Source organism: Eretmochelys imbricata, chromosome 11 (assembly GCF_965152235.1).
Source record: "Eretmochelys imbricata isolate rEreImb1 chromosome 11, rEreImb1.hap1, whole genome shotgun sequence".
NCBI lineage: Eukaryota > Metazoa > Chordata > Testudines > Cheloniidae > Eretmochelys > Eretmochelys imbricata.
In genome coordinates, this window is record NC_135582.1 from 60,115,852 (window position 1) to 60,131,372 (window position 15,521).

Below are 15,521 nucleotides of genomic sequence, written 5' to 3' on the forward strand. Positions count from 1 at the left end.
GGCACAAGAGGAAACCCAAAACAGCCAGATAGTAGTAGTGTTTAGGCACTTTGATACCAAAGTGATAAGAGTTTTTGAAAAACCTCAGATGGAATTACATGTCTCTCCTACTTATCTTACCCCTCGCCCCTGTGACACACCTGTAAAACTAATGGATATCCAAGGTTACATCACACTGGTGCAAACTCCCTTGCTTTCATGAATTTAAAATAAATGCCCCTCCTCCCCACACACACAGTGCTAGAGCTTCAAATCAAGCACTCTGTGTCCCAGAAAGCAAGGAGCAAACTGATCTGTTGATAATAAGCACACTTTGGAAATTCGCCTTTGAGGCACTCTAACTCTCTTAAGCAGCGCAGTCAGAGAATAACAGATCTTTCTCAACAAAAATATTGTTTCCTACTGTAAATTAAACTACAGGCAGGGAAATGGACTACTGTAGCCTCCTCTTCCTCTCTGGTCTCTGCATCTCTCATCTTTCCCCTCTCCAGACCAGTCACTTTTGCCTAGAGGCAATCAATTAACTTGAGTTAAAACAGAACCACAGACTCTTGTCTAGACAAACCCCAAAGTAAGAAGGAAAACAAACAGTGGTGGATTACGCAGAAAGTCCATTACTGAAAATTTACTAAGAAGTCTGGATAACACTGAACTAAATTCTTCAGTATGTTCTGTCCGCTTTGCACTGCTCTGGTGATGCAAAGCAGCTGGTGACACACAGCAGCCAGCCATTTAAGCCAAATTTGTGGTTGCTTTGCATCAGTGAAGTGGTGCAAAGCACCTGGAACCTACTAGAGAATCCGCTCCAAAAGGAAAAGGAAAAGGTAAAGATAAGATCTTAGACACACAGAGGTATAGAGAAGTCACAGTGTCTAGCTGAAGGAACAGACCTCAATGAGATTGCATTGGGTGTACGTCAAGGCAGAATTTGTCCTTGTCATTAAACATTTTCTTCTGTTAGTACTGTAGTTTATCATCAGATAAATCACAGCCCCTCACTTTTTTAAACTGATTTGTTATATGGAAGTTTCAGCTTGAGCTAGAACTGCTACACCCCCTGCAAGGAATTATCATTATTTATTTCTTTGAGTATAATGTGGTATTATGTCCCTTAGCTCTGGTATTGCTTTGACTGCTAGAAGTGCAGTAACTTGCATTAAATGAAGGTGTTTCATTTAGAGCACGGATTGAGATCACGCCTTTTGGATTCTATTCCCAGCTCGGTTGCTGACTCACTGTTAGACTTTCAGCAAAATTCTCATTCTCTGTCCCTCAATTTATTATAATCAGTTATTTAATAATTTGTATACAGCATTACCTACCTGCATGGCAGATAAATGCATTGAATACAATACGGTTTCATACTCAAAAATATGTACAATACCTGCTTCACAGAGGTGGTGTGAGATTTCGTCACCTGAGCGCTTGTAATTCCCATTAGCTTCAGTGGAAGCTGTGAGTACTAAGCACTTCTAAGAGCCAGGACATTGAAGTTTGTAACATTTTTTAGATCTTAAGATGACAAGTGTTACAGGAGTGAAAAGTATTTTAATATGTATGATTTTGCTATTAAATGGCCAAGGCACCCACCAATCAGTCTTTGGATCTTTTTTACAGCACAAAAGAGAATGTTACTTGCTTTCCTCAGTAATGAGGAGACAAGAGACCTCCAAGGAGAAAAAGCAGCTACCTGCTGGGGCCATTACAATTATATAAGTTGTTCACTATATGATACCGACAGGTTACTCCAAAGGCTTTCTGGGCTTGCAAGGGAAAAAAGAAAACGCATCAGCTTTCCCGACTCCTTCATAAGGAGAGACTCTGGAGCTCTAAGAGTTTGCCAAAATCTTGGTCTAGTTATTTGTGTTGCTTTAATTTTAAAGGGGTCAAGACTCTGAATCTGGTAACTATCTCATGGGACCTTCCAGTCACAGGGTGATGCTACAAGAGAATGTTGGAGTAGCCATGAGTCATTCTGAAAAGCAGCATGTGACAGAGGGAGAAAAGACTACTCTGCTAAAGGAGCTCTGCAAGCAAACTACTGCCAGCATCAATGCTGTAAGTATCACAGGACACATCTCCAGTAGCAAAATGCCTATTGCGTCCTCCTCCTGGAAGGGGTTTGAGAAGAAAGTTAATATTATTCATACTGGTTATTTACATTAGAACGAAACGGGCACTGACTTCATCACTTCCAGCCTACCTCAGACACAGAACACAGTGCAATAAGGAAGTAGCCTCTGGTTCATGTTACCAAGTCAGACTCAGTTCTATACCAAAAGGATAGAATTAGGAAAGCACAGAATAAGTCTAGTGCTATCAAAGCCAAATAATAAATACTGTACAGGACTGACACCAAGTGGACATGATAGAATTGGTACTCCACCACTAATCCCCGAGGTGCGCTGCCTCTTTGGGGCCAGCAGCCTTGGTGGACACACCAGCAACAGAGAAGAGGAATGCTATAAACCAATGTTTCCAAGGACAATCTCATCCTTCGCTGCTGCCTGTTTTTGGTCCAGAAACCTGTGGATTGATTCAGGGTGAGGTGGAGCAGTGGGAACAGAGGGAGGGGAATGATGGATGGTACATTATGGGTGATTGTGGGCACAGTGAGTGACCTATCAGGAATAAAGCTGCCCTCCATTTTGTTGTACAACTTTGACACCTGAGTAATAAACATAAGCTTTTATTCTAGCATGGGTACGAAACATCTTATAGAGGAAAGCTATTTCCCTCTATATGCCAGAAAGTCACTTGTCAGTGGTCCTGAGAATATGGGTAATTCCAAAGTGCCAAGGCAATTTCTAGACTGATTCCAAAGTGTGATTTTCAGAAGCGGTACCATAGGAAAGCCTTTAATGTGGGATGCTCCAAAAACAATACATGTTATTGCTACAGGCGTGGTGAAGTTCCACTGTGCCTATGAAAAAAAAGATACTCTTCTGTATCATTTCATTCTGAACAGTGTTTGAGGTAACTAGTGTGGGCTGCTTGGTACAAAAAACGTATATTCTTGTTTTTAACTAAATAAATATAACTTATCAGTATGTTTCAGATAAACACTATTACTGTCAATTCTAGTTCCAGGACACAGAAGTTGCAAAGAACAAAACCATGAAAAAGCAGAGAAATGAATTGACCGAGATGGACCCAGTATCCAAAGCACAGAAAAAGAGCAGTAACAAAGACAAACGACACAGCAGAGAAGAATTTGTTGTAGGTAAGAACACACATGTAAAGAAAAAGTTTCAGCTCCAGTATCCTACTTTTTTACACATGTGCACACACAAACAAATAAGAGATCTGGAAGAAATATCACCAGGAGCAGAATATTAGAACCAAGATCTGCAGCACTGAAAAGATAATATTTTTATGGTGCTTTTGTTTTGCTCTCTGCTCTGTTAGCTCAAAAGGTCCAAGGGAGATTCTGGCATTTAGTTCTTATTTTTAGATGTGTGATCAGTTTTCATTAAGATTAATTCCCTTGCTATTTATCGTTGAATCAGCTAAAGCGAGCTGTCACTGCAGCAGAAAACAGCTGTGTTGTAACCATGCATACCTAGAAGGAAATATCTTCTGTTTTGCCAGAAGCAAATAACTGTATGTAGTTTTGCAAATAGACATGGTTTGTAGCTAGGTTTTTCCTCCAAGGGTGATTGCAGTGTAGCAAAAAAGAAACATGCATACTGAGAGGTGCACATTTATAGTAACTGCTCTTCCTTTTTTATGTTATTTCTACATTATTGCTTATTTGTATTTCAGTAGCACCTATAATAAAAATATGGAATAGATTTGCCTATGGATTTAAGTACTTGTATTGTAGATAAGCACAAAGACAACTAACTGCAATATTGTTAAAAAAAAAACTAGGAGTCCTTGTGGCAGCTTATAGACTAACAAATTTATTTGGGCATAAGCTTTCATGGGCTAGAACCCACTTCATCAGATGTATGAAGTAAAAGATACAGGAGCAGGTATAAATACATGAAAGGATGTGGGTTGCTTTACCTAGTGTTAGGTCAGTCTAACGAGATAAATCAATTAACAGCAGGATACCAAGGGAGGAGAAATAACACAAGAGGTCCACTTCCTAGACACTACAGTGCTAATAAGCGATGGTCACATAAACACCACCCTATACCAGAAACCTACTGACCGCTATACTTACCTACATGCCTCCAGCTTTCATCCAGACCACATCACACGATCCATTGTCTACAGCCAAGCTCTGCAATACAACCGCATTTGCTTCAACCCCTCAGACAGAGACAAACACCTACAGAATCTCTATCAAGCATTCTTAAAACTGCAATACCCACCTGGTGAAAAGAAGAAACAGATAGACAGAGCCAGAAGAGTACCGAGAAGTTACCTATTACAAGACAGACCCAACAAAGAAAGTAACAGAATGCCACTAGCCATCATCTACCGCCCCCAATTAAAACCTCTCCAGCACATCACCAAGGATCTACAACCTATCCTGAAGGACAACCCCTCACTCTCACAGACCTTGGGAGACAGGCCAGTTCTCACTTACAGACAGCCCCCCAACCTGAGGCAAATACTCACCAGCAACCACACACCACACAACAAAAAAACACCAACCCAGCGACCACACCCTGCTACAAACCCCGGTGCCAACTCTGTCCACATATCTATTCAAGTGACACCATCATAGGACCTAACCACATCAGCCACACCATCCGGGGCTCGTTCACCTGCACATCTACCAGTGTGATATATGCCATCATGTGCCAGCAATGCCCCTCTGCCATGTACATTGGCCAAACTGGACAGTCTCTACGCAAAAGAATAAATGGATACAAATCTGACATCAGGAATCATAACATTCAAAAATCAGTAGGAGAACACTTCAATCTCTCTGGTCACTCAATAACGGACCTCAAAGTGGCAATTCTTCAACAAGAAAGCTTCAAAAACAGACTCCAACATGAAACTGCAGAACTGGAATTAATTTGCAAACTAGATACCATCAGATTAGGCCTGAATAAAGACTGGGAGTGGTTGGGGCATTACAAAACCTAAACTTAAATTTCTCCCTACTGTTACTCACACCTTCTTGTCAACTGTCTGTAATGGGCCACTCTCTTACCACTTCAAAAGTTATTTCTCCTCCCTTGGTATCCTGCTGTTAATTATCTCGTTAGACTGACCTAACACTAGGTAAAACAACCCACATCCTTTCATGTATTTATACCTGCTCCTGTATCTTTTACTTCATACATTTGATGAAGTGGGTTCTAGCCCACAAAAGCTTATACCCAAATAAATTTGTTAGTCTGTAAGGTGCCACAAGGACTCCTCAGTTTTTTTGCTGATACAGACTAACACGGCTACCATTGAAACCTGCAATATTGGTGACATCTGGAAAACATTCTGCAACTTGATTAGAGATCAGGTTACAGTGGGTTGGCTGTATCAGCTGACACCATGGGACGTGTGCAGGAATAAAAATTTGACCGCTTTTGGAGGGACACATTCTGGGCCCCTGCCATGGCCCCAGGGCTGGAGGAGTTCTGTGCCACTGCTTGCCCCCCCTTGCGCACATCCTTGGCTGACACAAATCAAGATTTGGAATTAATGTCTTACAGGAAAACCAAAACAGAAAAAGGCTGATGAGAAAAGAACATCCTCTCTCAGGAAAAAGACTACTAGAGTCAAAAGACAAGGGACCATCCAAGAACCAAAGCATAAGGAAGGAGGGCAGGAAGCAGAAGAAGCTGATCAGAGCAGTGCGGCTGCTGGAGATGAGGAGTTACGTGATGACAGCAGCCCTTCTCCCTCCAGCTCTCCTATTAAGGACCATTTGCTCTCTCCTGAGAGCCCTCGGTTTTGTTTTGAGGATTATGGCAACCCTTCTGGGTCTAGTCCAGTTCCCATTCACAAAAAACTTACTCAGACTTGCCCAATAATCGCCACAGTTAGTGGCACTGAACTGGATGCAGGCGTAAGCAATGAGGTTTCAGAGGTAAGAACTGGGGTTTTCCCTTATGGTCAGAGATAGAAAGAATGATTCACTGAACTGCCTTTTACATTCTAGGATTGCAATAGGGACCTACCTGGTCTGGCTCACGGCCCGCTTCAGATTCCTTCATCTTCCATGGTTCTCTCACCCTCAATGCGGTTCGGCTACTGAGGTGACTTAGCCCTCTAGCAGATCACAACAAGCCCATCCCTTCCTGTGTATCAAGTCCAGACACAAAACAAAAATCTTCTGCCCCAGTCTCAGGGTGGGCCCAGCCTTGCCTTATAGAACACCTGTCTTCTCTTTCACCATTGTTCTTCCGTTCCAACTCTGCCATTCTCCTGAGCTCAGCTCCAGCCCTTTGGGGCTCTGCTCAGTCCCTCCAGCTTCTCCCTGATCACGGCGTCACATCACTAGATGGCACTGCAGACTGTTTCTTAGTCCTCTGCAGCAGTTGAGGGAACCCACGCTCATGCCCACCCTCTTCTACAGGCTCCCAGGCCTGGGAACCCAAAACAACTGGGCTTACTGCCAGTCCATCATTTCAGCTACTCTGATTCTCCTTCCAAAGACTTATTTCTGACTGCCAACCCTCCTGCCCACCCACCAGCCCCTCCGCTCCTGATAGAGGACTGATTCCCAAGGCTGTTTTCCCTGTTTGGCTCCCCATTTGACTAAACGGCCAGCTGCTCATTTTCCTGCGGGCCTGCTATTAGCCACAGGATGCCCCATCATGTGACTTTGCTCATTCCTCTACTTGGAGTGGCAAGCTCTCTAGCACTCTGCTGCTCAGCCCAAACCCCTTAAAGGACCAGACCTTTTGGTTATTGCAGGTCAGCAGGTTATTCACCTCTCGGCAGTCCCTGTCTATTACAGGAACAAGCAATCACTAGGTGAGATTTATGGCTGGTGAACTTAGAATAAACAAAAGGAAATATAGCAGTGTAGTCAGCTTGTGGGCTTCATTGCCACCAGAACATTAAATACTGTAGCTAAGGAATTTAAAAGGCTGCATAATATTATGACCAATAACAACATGTGTGATTATGTTTGCTGCAGTAAATATAACAGATTCTTTACCTTCCTGCTATGGGAAAGAGACCACTGTCTTTCAAAAACAGTCGTCCCCAGGCTGGTAGGAGAAGCCTGGGGAACATGGAAGGATATGAAGTCAATTAATCCTCTCGTTCTGGGTCAAGCAGGCTCAGTTGTCCTTTCCCCAGTGTCAGCTGTGATCTGCCCCCTTGATGAGAGTTCTATCCTCTCTGGAAGCCCTAGCAGGGTCAACACTGAGCCTTGAGCCCAGCCCCGGACTGTATTGTCCCAGGCTCTCTCCTTCTCTTGTTTCACCCCTCCCAGGTTCTTCTATTTTCTGTTTCTTGATGGGCCTTTCCCACAGCTCCCCTAGGCTCTCTTAGTGGAAAACCCTGCACCAGGTTTCAGGTCAGATATCTATCAATCAACCTCGCTCACTCACACGTCTGAGTGTTGCTTATGTTCCTTGGCACTCCTTCCCACTTCCCAGCATGCTTTGTAGTAGCCTACAGTCCTATAACCCTAGGGAGACTACAGTTTTCAGAATGCCAGTCTTTCAAGGGCAGGACTCAGAGCAGGGATGAGCAGGCCTAGGCCTGTCCTTAAAGGGATAGTAGATCATGTGACTGTGAAGAATAACTGAATCTTGTGCTTCAACAGGTGCAGACAAAAAATTTTATTTGGAGAGGCTAGAGTTAAAAAATAATAGCTGCTGTCTATCACTTCAATGAGCAGTTCTGTAGCATAACTAAATTTGTCCACTTTTAATAGAAAGATGAATAAGCTTCTGTTCCAAATTCAGTATTTCCTTCATTTATTAATGCAATCCCTAATTTTTCTGGGGAGGCAAAGCCTCACTGAGCCTTCAGCTGTTTACACCAGGGTTTGGCAAACTACGGCCCATGAGCTGTTTTAAGCCAGCCCATGAGCCATACCACGCAGCTCAGCCCCGCTCTGGTGCTCTAGGCAGGATGCTGGATCAGGGGCCAAATCACATGGCTTGGCTCCACTCCGGCTGGGGCGCTGGGTTGAGGGCCGCACCACATAGCTTGGCTCCGCTCCAGCCAGGGCGCTGGGTTGGGGGCTGCACCACGGGGCTCGGCCTCACGCCGGCTGGGGTGCTGGGTAAGGGGCTACTCCAGCGCTCCAGCTGTGGTGCAGGGTCAGGGTCTGCACCACACAGCTCCCAGAAGCTGTGGTGTGACCCTGCTCTGGCTCCTAAACACTCCAATGGGAGCTGCAGGGGTGGTGCCTGCACATGGGGCAGCACGCAGAGCTGCCTGGCCATACCTCCACATAGGAGCCAAAGAAGGGACATGCCACTGCTTCCGGGAACCGCTTGAGGTAAGCACCACTCAGAGACTGCACCCCCTGAGCCTTTCCCCATGCCCCAACCCTGATCTCCCTCCCACTCTCCAAAACCCTCAATCCCAGCCTGGAGCATCCTCCTGCACCCCAAACCTCTCATCCCCAGCCCCACCCCCAGCCAGAACCTGCACCACTTCCCGCACCCCGATCCCTTTCCCATCCTCCAAACCCCTCGGTCCCAGCCCAGAGCACCCTTCTACACACCAAACTCACCATCCCTAGCCCCACCCCAGAGCCTGCACCCCAACCCCAATTTTGTGCGCATTTGTGGCCCGCCATGCAATTTCTATTCCCCAATGTGGCCCTCGGTCTACACCCCTGGTCTACACCCATGTTGAAGATATCCTCTTGATCATCATAGGGTCAGAAAAGATTCCCTTTCCCTAACCCATGTTCAGGGCTGCACCAGTGCCTTATGGAGATGGTAGAATCTCTCTAAAGCATCAGCTATAGCTGATGCAACTGCCAGAAGTTGGATAGTGGACTTGATAAGCCAGTGGTCCAAATTGGCATTGCAAATCTTACAATACTATGTTATTGATGAGTGTTGAATTTATTAAGAGTCTGGGTCTCAGTTTAGAAACTCTGTATCCTCAGGCTTCAATGTTGAGACCTTTCATATCCTTGCATTTTTGGTGTAGTATTTTTAGACTTATTTTCATTATAACCATTCTTTTGCCTTGCAACTATGAGACACATCATTCATATCAATTTCCTGACAATGCAAGACAACTGGCTTCAGTGTTTTGGAGTAAACCCAGTCCTTTTTCCTCCTCCTCCCCCCCCCCAACATATTTTTGGACAGTCAAAGCATTCCCAAAGAAATAGAGAGGAGGTGGTATCAGAAATCTGAACCTGAGCCGAGCTTCATAGAATTTGGTTTACAATGGTGAAAAATCAGGGGAATGTAAACTATGGGGGAGCCCTGTGATAGTTATCAGATGTCGTAATGCAAGGCACCCGCTAGGAGTCACCTACGGAATGAGAGGTATATTTACGGTTCAGAGTAAACGGCACAGGTAAAGTCAATCACATTAACAATAAGTGTCCCAGGTAAGGCAAATGTACTCTAGGATATATAAATCTCATAAAGTGCATCCATTTCAGGGACTGTGAATCCCATTGTTATCAATTGAACAAATGAACCATTCGGCAATTAACAGAGTGCAAACTTCATTTAGTAGGTGTCTTTTCCTTCTATCCATTCAGGATCTCCCTGGAAATCAGCAGGAGGAGAAATTATCACGGGACAGAATGCGAGCAGAGAAGGCAGAGAGAAGACGGCTAGAAGTAGAGAGGAAAAGAAGGGAACAGGAGGAACAGAAATGGAAACAGCAAAAGCAGCAGGAGCGCATGGAAAAAATAAAAGAAGAACTGGAACAGGAACAGAAGAGAAGGGCAGAGGAGATACGGTTAGTGGGGATAAGGTTCCAGATAGGAAAGGAAATATTTGGGTTGAATGGCAACATAAAAAGCATGATTGATTGTTCTTTGGAGGTTTAAGTGCTTGATGTGTTCCTTAAATGGCAAACTCCATCTACCCATACATCAGGAAATACCTCTCTCCAAATATCCCACTTCTCACACCAGGAACGCACTAAGACATCTCAAGATTTGGCATCCTCTTATAATACCAATACTCCCTGACTGCATTTCCAAACAGTAGAAGAAAGCAGCACAGACGAGATATTCTGGAACCTTCTTTTATATTTATATTTTATATTAAGTAGGGTTGTCAAGCGATTAAAAAAATTAATGATGATTAATCATATGATTAAAGAAATTAATTGCAATTAATTGCACTGTTAAACAATAGAATACCACTTATTTAAGTATTTTTGGATGTTTTCTACATTTTCAAATATATTGAGTTCAATTACAAAATATTTCATATTTTTATTACAAGTATTTGTACTGTAAAAAAAACATGAAATAGTATTTCAGTTCACCTAATACAAGTACTGTAGTGCAATCTCTTTAACATGAAAGTTGAACTTACAAATGTAGAATTATGTACAAAAAAACTGCACTAAAATAAAAAACCAAACAATGTAAAATTTTAGAGCCTGCAAGTCCACTCAGTTCTACTTCTTCAGCCAATTGCTCAGACAAACAAGTTTGTTTACATTTGCAGGAGATAATGCTGCCCACTTCTGATTTACAGTGTCACCTGAAAGTGAGAACAGGCGTTCTCATGGCATTGTTGTAGCCAGCGTCACAAGATATTTACATGCCAGATGCGCAAAAGATTCATATCGCCCTTCATGCTTCAATCACCATTCCAGGGGACATGCATCCATGCTGATGATGGGTTCTGCTCGATAACAATCCAAAGCAGTACGGACCGATGCATGTACATTTTCATTATCCGAGTCAAATGCCACCAGCAGAAGGTTGATTTTCTTTTTTGGTAGTTTGGGTTCTGTAGTTTCCTCATCAGAGTGTTGCTCTTTTAAGACTTCTGAAAGCATGTTCCACACCTCGTCCCTCTCAGATTTTGGAAGGCACTTCAGATTCTTAAATCTTGGGTCGAGTGCTGTAGATATCTTTAGAAATCTCACATTGGTACCTTCTTTGCGTTTTGTCAAATCTGCAGTAAATGTTCTTAAAATGGACAGCATGTGCTGGGTCATCCGATACTGCTATAACATGAAATATATGGCAGAATGTGGGTAAAGCACAGAGCAGGAGACATACAATTCTCCCTCAAGAAATTCAGTCACAAATTTAATTAACGCATTATTTTTTTTAACAAGCATCATCAGTATGGAAGCATATCCTCTGGAATGGTGGCCAAAGCATGAAGGAACATACGAATGTTTAGCATACCTGGCACGTAAATACCTTGCAACGCCAGCTACAAAAGTGCCTGATAACGCCTGTTCTCACTTTCTGGTGACATTGTAAATAAGAAGAGGGCAGTATTATCTCCTGTAAATGTAAACAAACTTGTTTGTCTGAGCGATTGGTTGAACAAGAAGTAGGACTGAGTGGACTTGCACACTCAGTTTTACACTGTTGTATTTTTGAGAGCAGTTATGAAAAAAAATTACATTTTAAGGAAGATTAGACAGTAGAAACTATGTATTTTAAAGAAATCTAAACAAATTTGTGGAACCAAGCTGACATTACTAATCAGCCACTCTGTCCTGTTTTAACCATCCCTTCTCCTACATAGTATTCATTTGTAGATCTTTGGGCCAGGAACCTGCTCTTTTTACGATCTATGAAGAGTGCTCAGCAGGCCCTCAGTGCTCGATCAATTAATAATTTGTGTTTCAGTTTACGGAGACAGGCGCTAGAAGAACAGCACCAGCGCCAGGAGGAAGAGGCAGCGAGGAAGCTACAACACGAGAAAGCAGCACAGGAACGTATCCGACAGCAGCAGGAGGAATATCGAAGAAAACTTCTGGAGCTGCAGAAGAAGAGACAGCAGGAGGAACGAGAACGTGCAGGTGCTCTAAAGAAGGGCTAAAACTTACTGTATCTACAGATAACTCACCCAGAAGGGTGGTTTTCTGGTCAAGGCACTGGACTCAGACTCAGGAGCTCCTGGCTCTGCCTGGAATTCCTGAGACACCTTTGGCAAGTCTCTTAATCTCTTTATTCCTCATCATCTGCACAATGGTGATAATAATAACAACAATGACAGGTTTCAGAGTAACAGCCGTGTTAGTCTGTATTCGCAAAAAGAAAAGGAGTACAAGCTCATGCTCAAATAAATTGGTTAGTCTCTAAGGTGCCACAAGTACTCCTTTTCTAATAACAACAATAATACTCCCCTTCTTCAGGGAGTGTTGAAAGAGTGAATTATTTAATGTCTGTAAGGCACCTAGGTACTACAATGATAGGGGCTATCTATGTAAGTACCTAGATAGGAGCTTCTTCATTAAAATTCCTCCATGGCTCTAGTAATAAGGGATCCAGAGAAATTCACCACAGGTGGCCTAGTGTCTAACAAGGCAGCAAAGAGGTTTCTCAAGCAGTCCGTCCCCTTTGATCACAATATAGAAGAACCTGCTTATAGTGAAGTGAAAATCCCAAATTGCATCAGCGCAGTTGGAGTGAATTTCATGCCCCCAGTGGTGGGGTCCATTGTTCTGATTCCTCTAGGAATATTTCATTCCAAGGACACTCTTACCATCCCCCATCTCTGTTCTGACTGAAAAGAAGCTGTTACTACTGTGTGGGTGCGTGAGAGGCAAAGGAATTCTTACCATCTGCATTGGCTGCAGCTGCTGTCACTGGAAGTGAAGACATGGCTTTTGAGAGGCACTTGTGTAGCTGCTAGTGCCCCCTGTGGCGGGGGGTGGATGGAAGAAAGACCCCCAGCTACAGCTGAAAAGGGGAGCTTTGCCATATTGGCCCTCTCTGTTTAAAGTGAAATTCAGCTTATAGTAAAGTTTTTTGGAAACATCATATCTTGTTTAAACAAACAAAATCAACTGTGATGCACTCCAGTCCATTTGCTTGATATTTGCACTACTGTGAGAGGGAGTCGTTAGTTTCTGGGTTCTATTCCCAGCTTTGCCAGTGATTTGCCTCATAACCTTATGCAAGTCACTTAACTTCAATGTGCCTCATTACCTGTATTTTACAGGTGGGAGAAATTAGTACTTCACTACTCACAGAAGTCTTGAGGTGATTAATATGTTAAAGTTTGTAAAGCACTGTGAGATGCTTGGAAGAAAGGCCCTGTAAAAATACAAAGGTTGGGTCTGATACCCCAGGTCACAGGCAAGAGCAGAGAATGAAAACACTAGAGCTGTCATGCGATTAAAAAAATTAAATAGTGAAATTTTAGAAGTTATTCGTGATTAATTGCTGTTTTAATCACACAGTTAAACAATATTAGAATACCATTTATTTAAAATTTTTTGGGGTATTCTATATAGAGGGTCAAGGCTGGGGGTTCTGGGCTTCAGTCCTGCTCAGGGCTTCAGACACGCTTAGGGCATGGGGCTTCATCCCCACTTGAGGTGCAATGCAGGGCTCTGGGTTTCAGCCCGGCGCAGGTGGGGCTCAGGGCTCCAGCCCTCCCCCGCCGCCCGGGAAGCTGCAGGCTAGGGCTACTTCAGCCCTGCCGCCACCACCACCGATGCCTCCTGGCTGCCCACGCTCCCTGAAGCTATATAACTACATGAGAATTGCCTTAAAAATGTAAGTAATTGTTTAACACTAATAGCTGAAAACAAATACTTGAAAATGTGCTGAATGAGAAGTTGTTTTTTTTAAATCTCAATTTTAGGGGCCTGGGGTTTTTAAAACACTTGGGGTTGACAATACTGCAATAGCAATATCATTTTGGGTTTTCAGTACAGTTAAACAACGATTTCCTAAATACGAAATCTTGGCAGCTACTAATTATCTGGTCATCCACCCCCTAGAGGCAGAAAAACGCAAACAGAAAGAAAGGGAAATGTGGCTAGAGGTGGAACGACAACGGCTAGCAGAGATGGCAGAAGAAGAACGCCTGGAGTATGAGAGAAGGAAACTGGAGGAGGAGGAACAGGCAAGGCGTGAGGCCGAGGAAACGAGGAAGAAAGCAGAAGCAGCAGCTAGATTAGCTTTGGAGGAAGCAAAGACACAAGCACAACTTCTAGCCAGGTAAACAGCCTTATTCAGAAAAGGAAATTATTCCTGCTGAATAGTAACACATCAGTAGTTAACGTCACTTGGGGCCAATCTAAACAAAAACACTACTAGGGCTGGAACTATGTCAGTGAAAATATCTTCACTGGTTCACACTGGAATTCCAGTAATGAGCCTCAAATTCTAATGTTTGGTCCTGTGTACTCTAGAACTCCAAATTACAAAATGATTCTTTGTGGAGTAGACAAAACTCAACCATGTTTTCAGTACGTCCCTGAACTGCGTGCTAAAGCTTTACATGGATCCCAAGTTTTTGAATAGTTCAGCAACACAGCTAGTATCCCATCTATACTACAAAATGGTGCATAGTGCCCAGGTTTCCCACTACAGCTGAAATTGTAGTATGGCTGAAGTAAAAAGTTACACCAGCATGAATTTAAATTGCTGAGTTTATAATTATTAAGGAAAAAAATATTGACCTAGCCCACTCCTAATGAATCAAGGAACACTAGCTGCCTTCCTTTCATTTATCTCTAAATATTTTAATTAGCACGGTTTGTTTGCAGGCAAAGAGAAGCTCTGGAGCAGCACCTGCGATTCCAGCGGGAGTTGCTAGTGGAAGCCAGTGGACTGGAACATACACAGCAAATTTCACGGCCATGGGTTTATTCTTATTTTCAGCTGCTCCAAATGCTAGGCCCGGAGACAGCAAAAGAAAACAAATAAATGTAAGGATACTGAGAGGATAGGGGTTATTGCAGTGGACTCTTCCAATTCACTGAATCCAATTAAGAGTTCCTTTGAACTTGTCTGACCCAATGGGAAGTATAAAACATGGCCTAGGACTTCCCTATTGCTTCTTGGGGAGACATTTTCTCTTCTAAATCCACTTCCCCAATAGATAAGTACACTTTATATGTTCATCCAATAGGTGGGAAATCAAGCATTCAAGACGCTATAGTCAACCAATAGACAACCTAATTAACAGCCTGAGTTAGCCCTACTGTCTTTTGTGGACCTTGTAAGAGCAGACTTCTCCTACCCTGTTGCCCCCTCCCAGATTCTCAGGACCATTCTGTAAAAGCAGGGCAGTAGCTTTCACAATCTTGTGGAGGGTATGAGGGCTTCTCTGACTTGCAGAAGGATCCTCAGGCCAACTGACTTACCTATGCTCATTAGATCCAGAAACCGCTAGATTTTATGCATATTAGCATCATGCAATACCAAGAAGCCAACGAAGATGTCAAATAAAGACTGCTACCCCCAAGAGAACAATTCTTGTTTCTCAAAATCAGGTTAATCATGTTTTCTTCTGCATTGTTTTCTTTTATAGCATATAACAGAGTTAAATTTATATGTGCAAACCACACCGCACATTGTCAATAGATTTGGAACAATGTCATCAGAAATATTTTTATGCTCTTGCTGAATTGGAGCTGGACTTCAGTTGAATTAAATGTGCATTAACTACTAGTGCTAGAAGCAAAATAAATTGATTTACAGAACTTGAGCTTTCCTGTAAAAAAAAATATAAATA

The 15,521-nt window shown here is 43.1% G+C and overlaps 1 protein-coding gene across 1 annotated transcript in view; it reads left to right on the plus strand.

Annotated features, from left to right (window-relative positions):
* Nucleotides 1-14,710, plus strand: part of KIAA2012 (KIAA2012 ortholog) — a 101,853-nt gene extending 87,143 nt beyond the window's left edge. The window contains exons 18-24 of the mRNA XM_077830361.1: nt 1,884-2,058; nt 3,085-3,223; nt 5,616-5,992; nt 9,602-9,804; nt 11,675-11,847; nt 13,780-13,999; nt 14,551-14,710. Coding sequence (XP_077686487.1) covers nt 1,884-2,058; nt 3,085-3,223; nt 5,616-5,992; nt 9,602-9,804; nt 11,675-11,847; nt 13,780-13,999; nt 14,551-14,710 — 1,447 coding nt within the window. The remainder of the gene's footprint in view (nt 1-1,883; nt 2,059-3,084; nt 3,224-5,615; nt 5,993-9,601; nt 9,805-11,674; nt 11,848-13,779; nt 14,000-14,550) is intronic.
* The last annotated feature ends 811 nt before the right edge of the window (nt 14,711-15,521 follow it).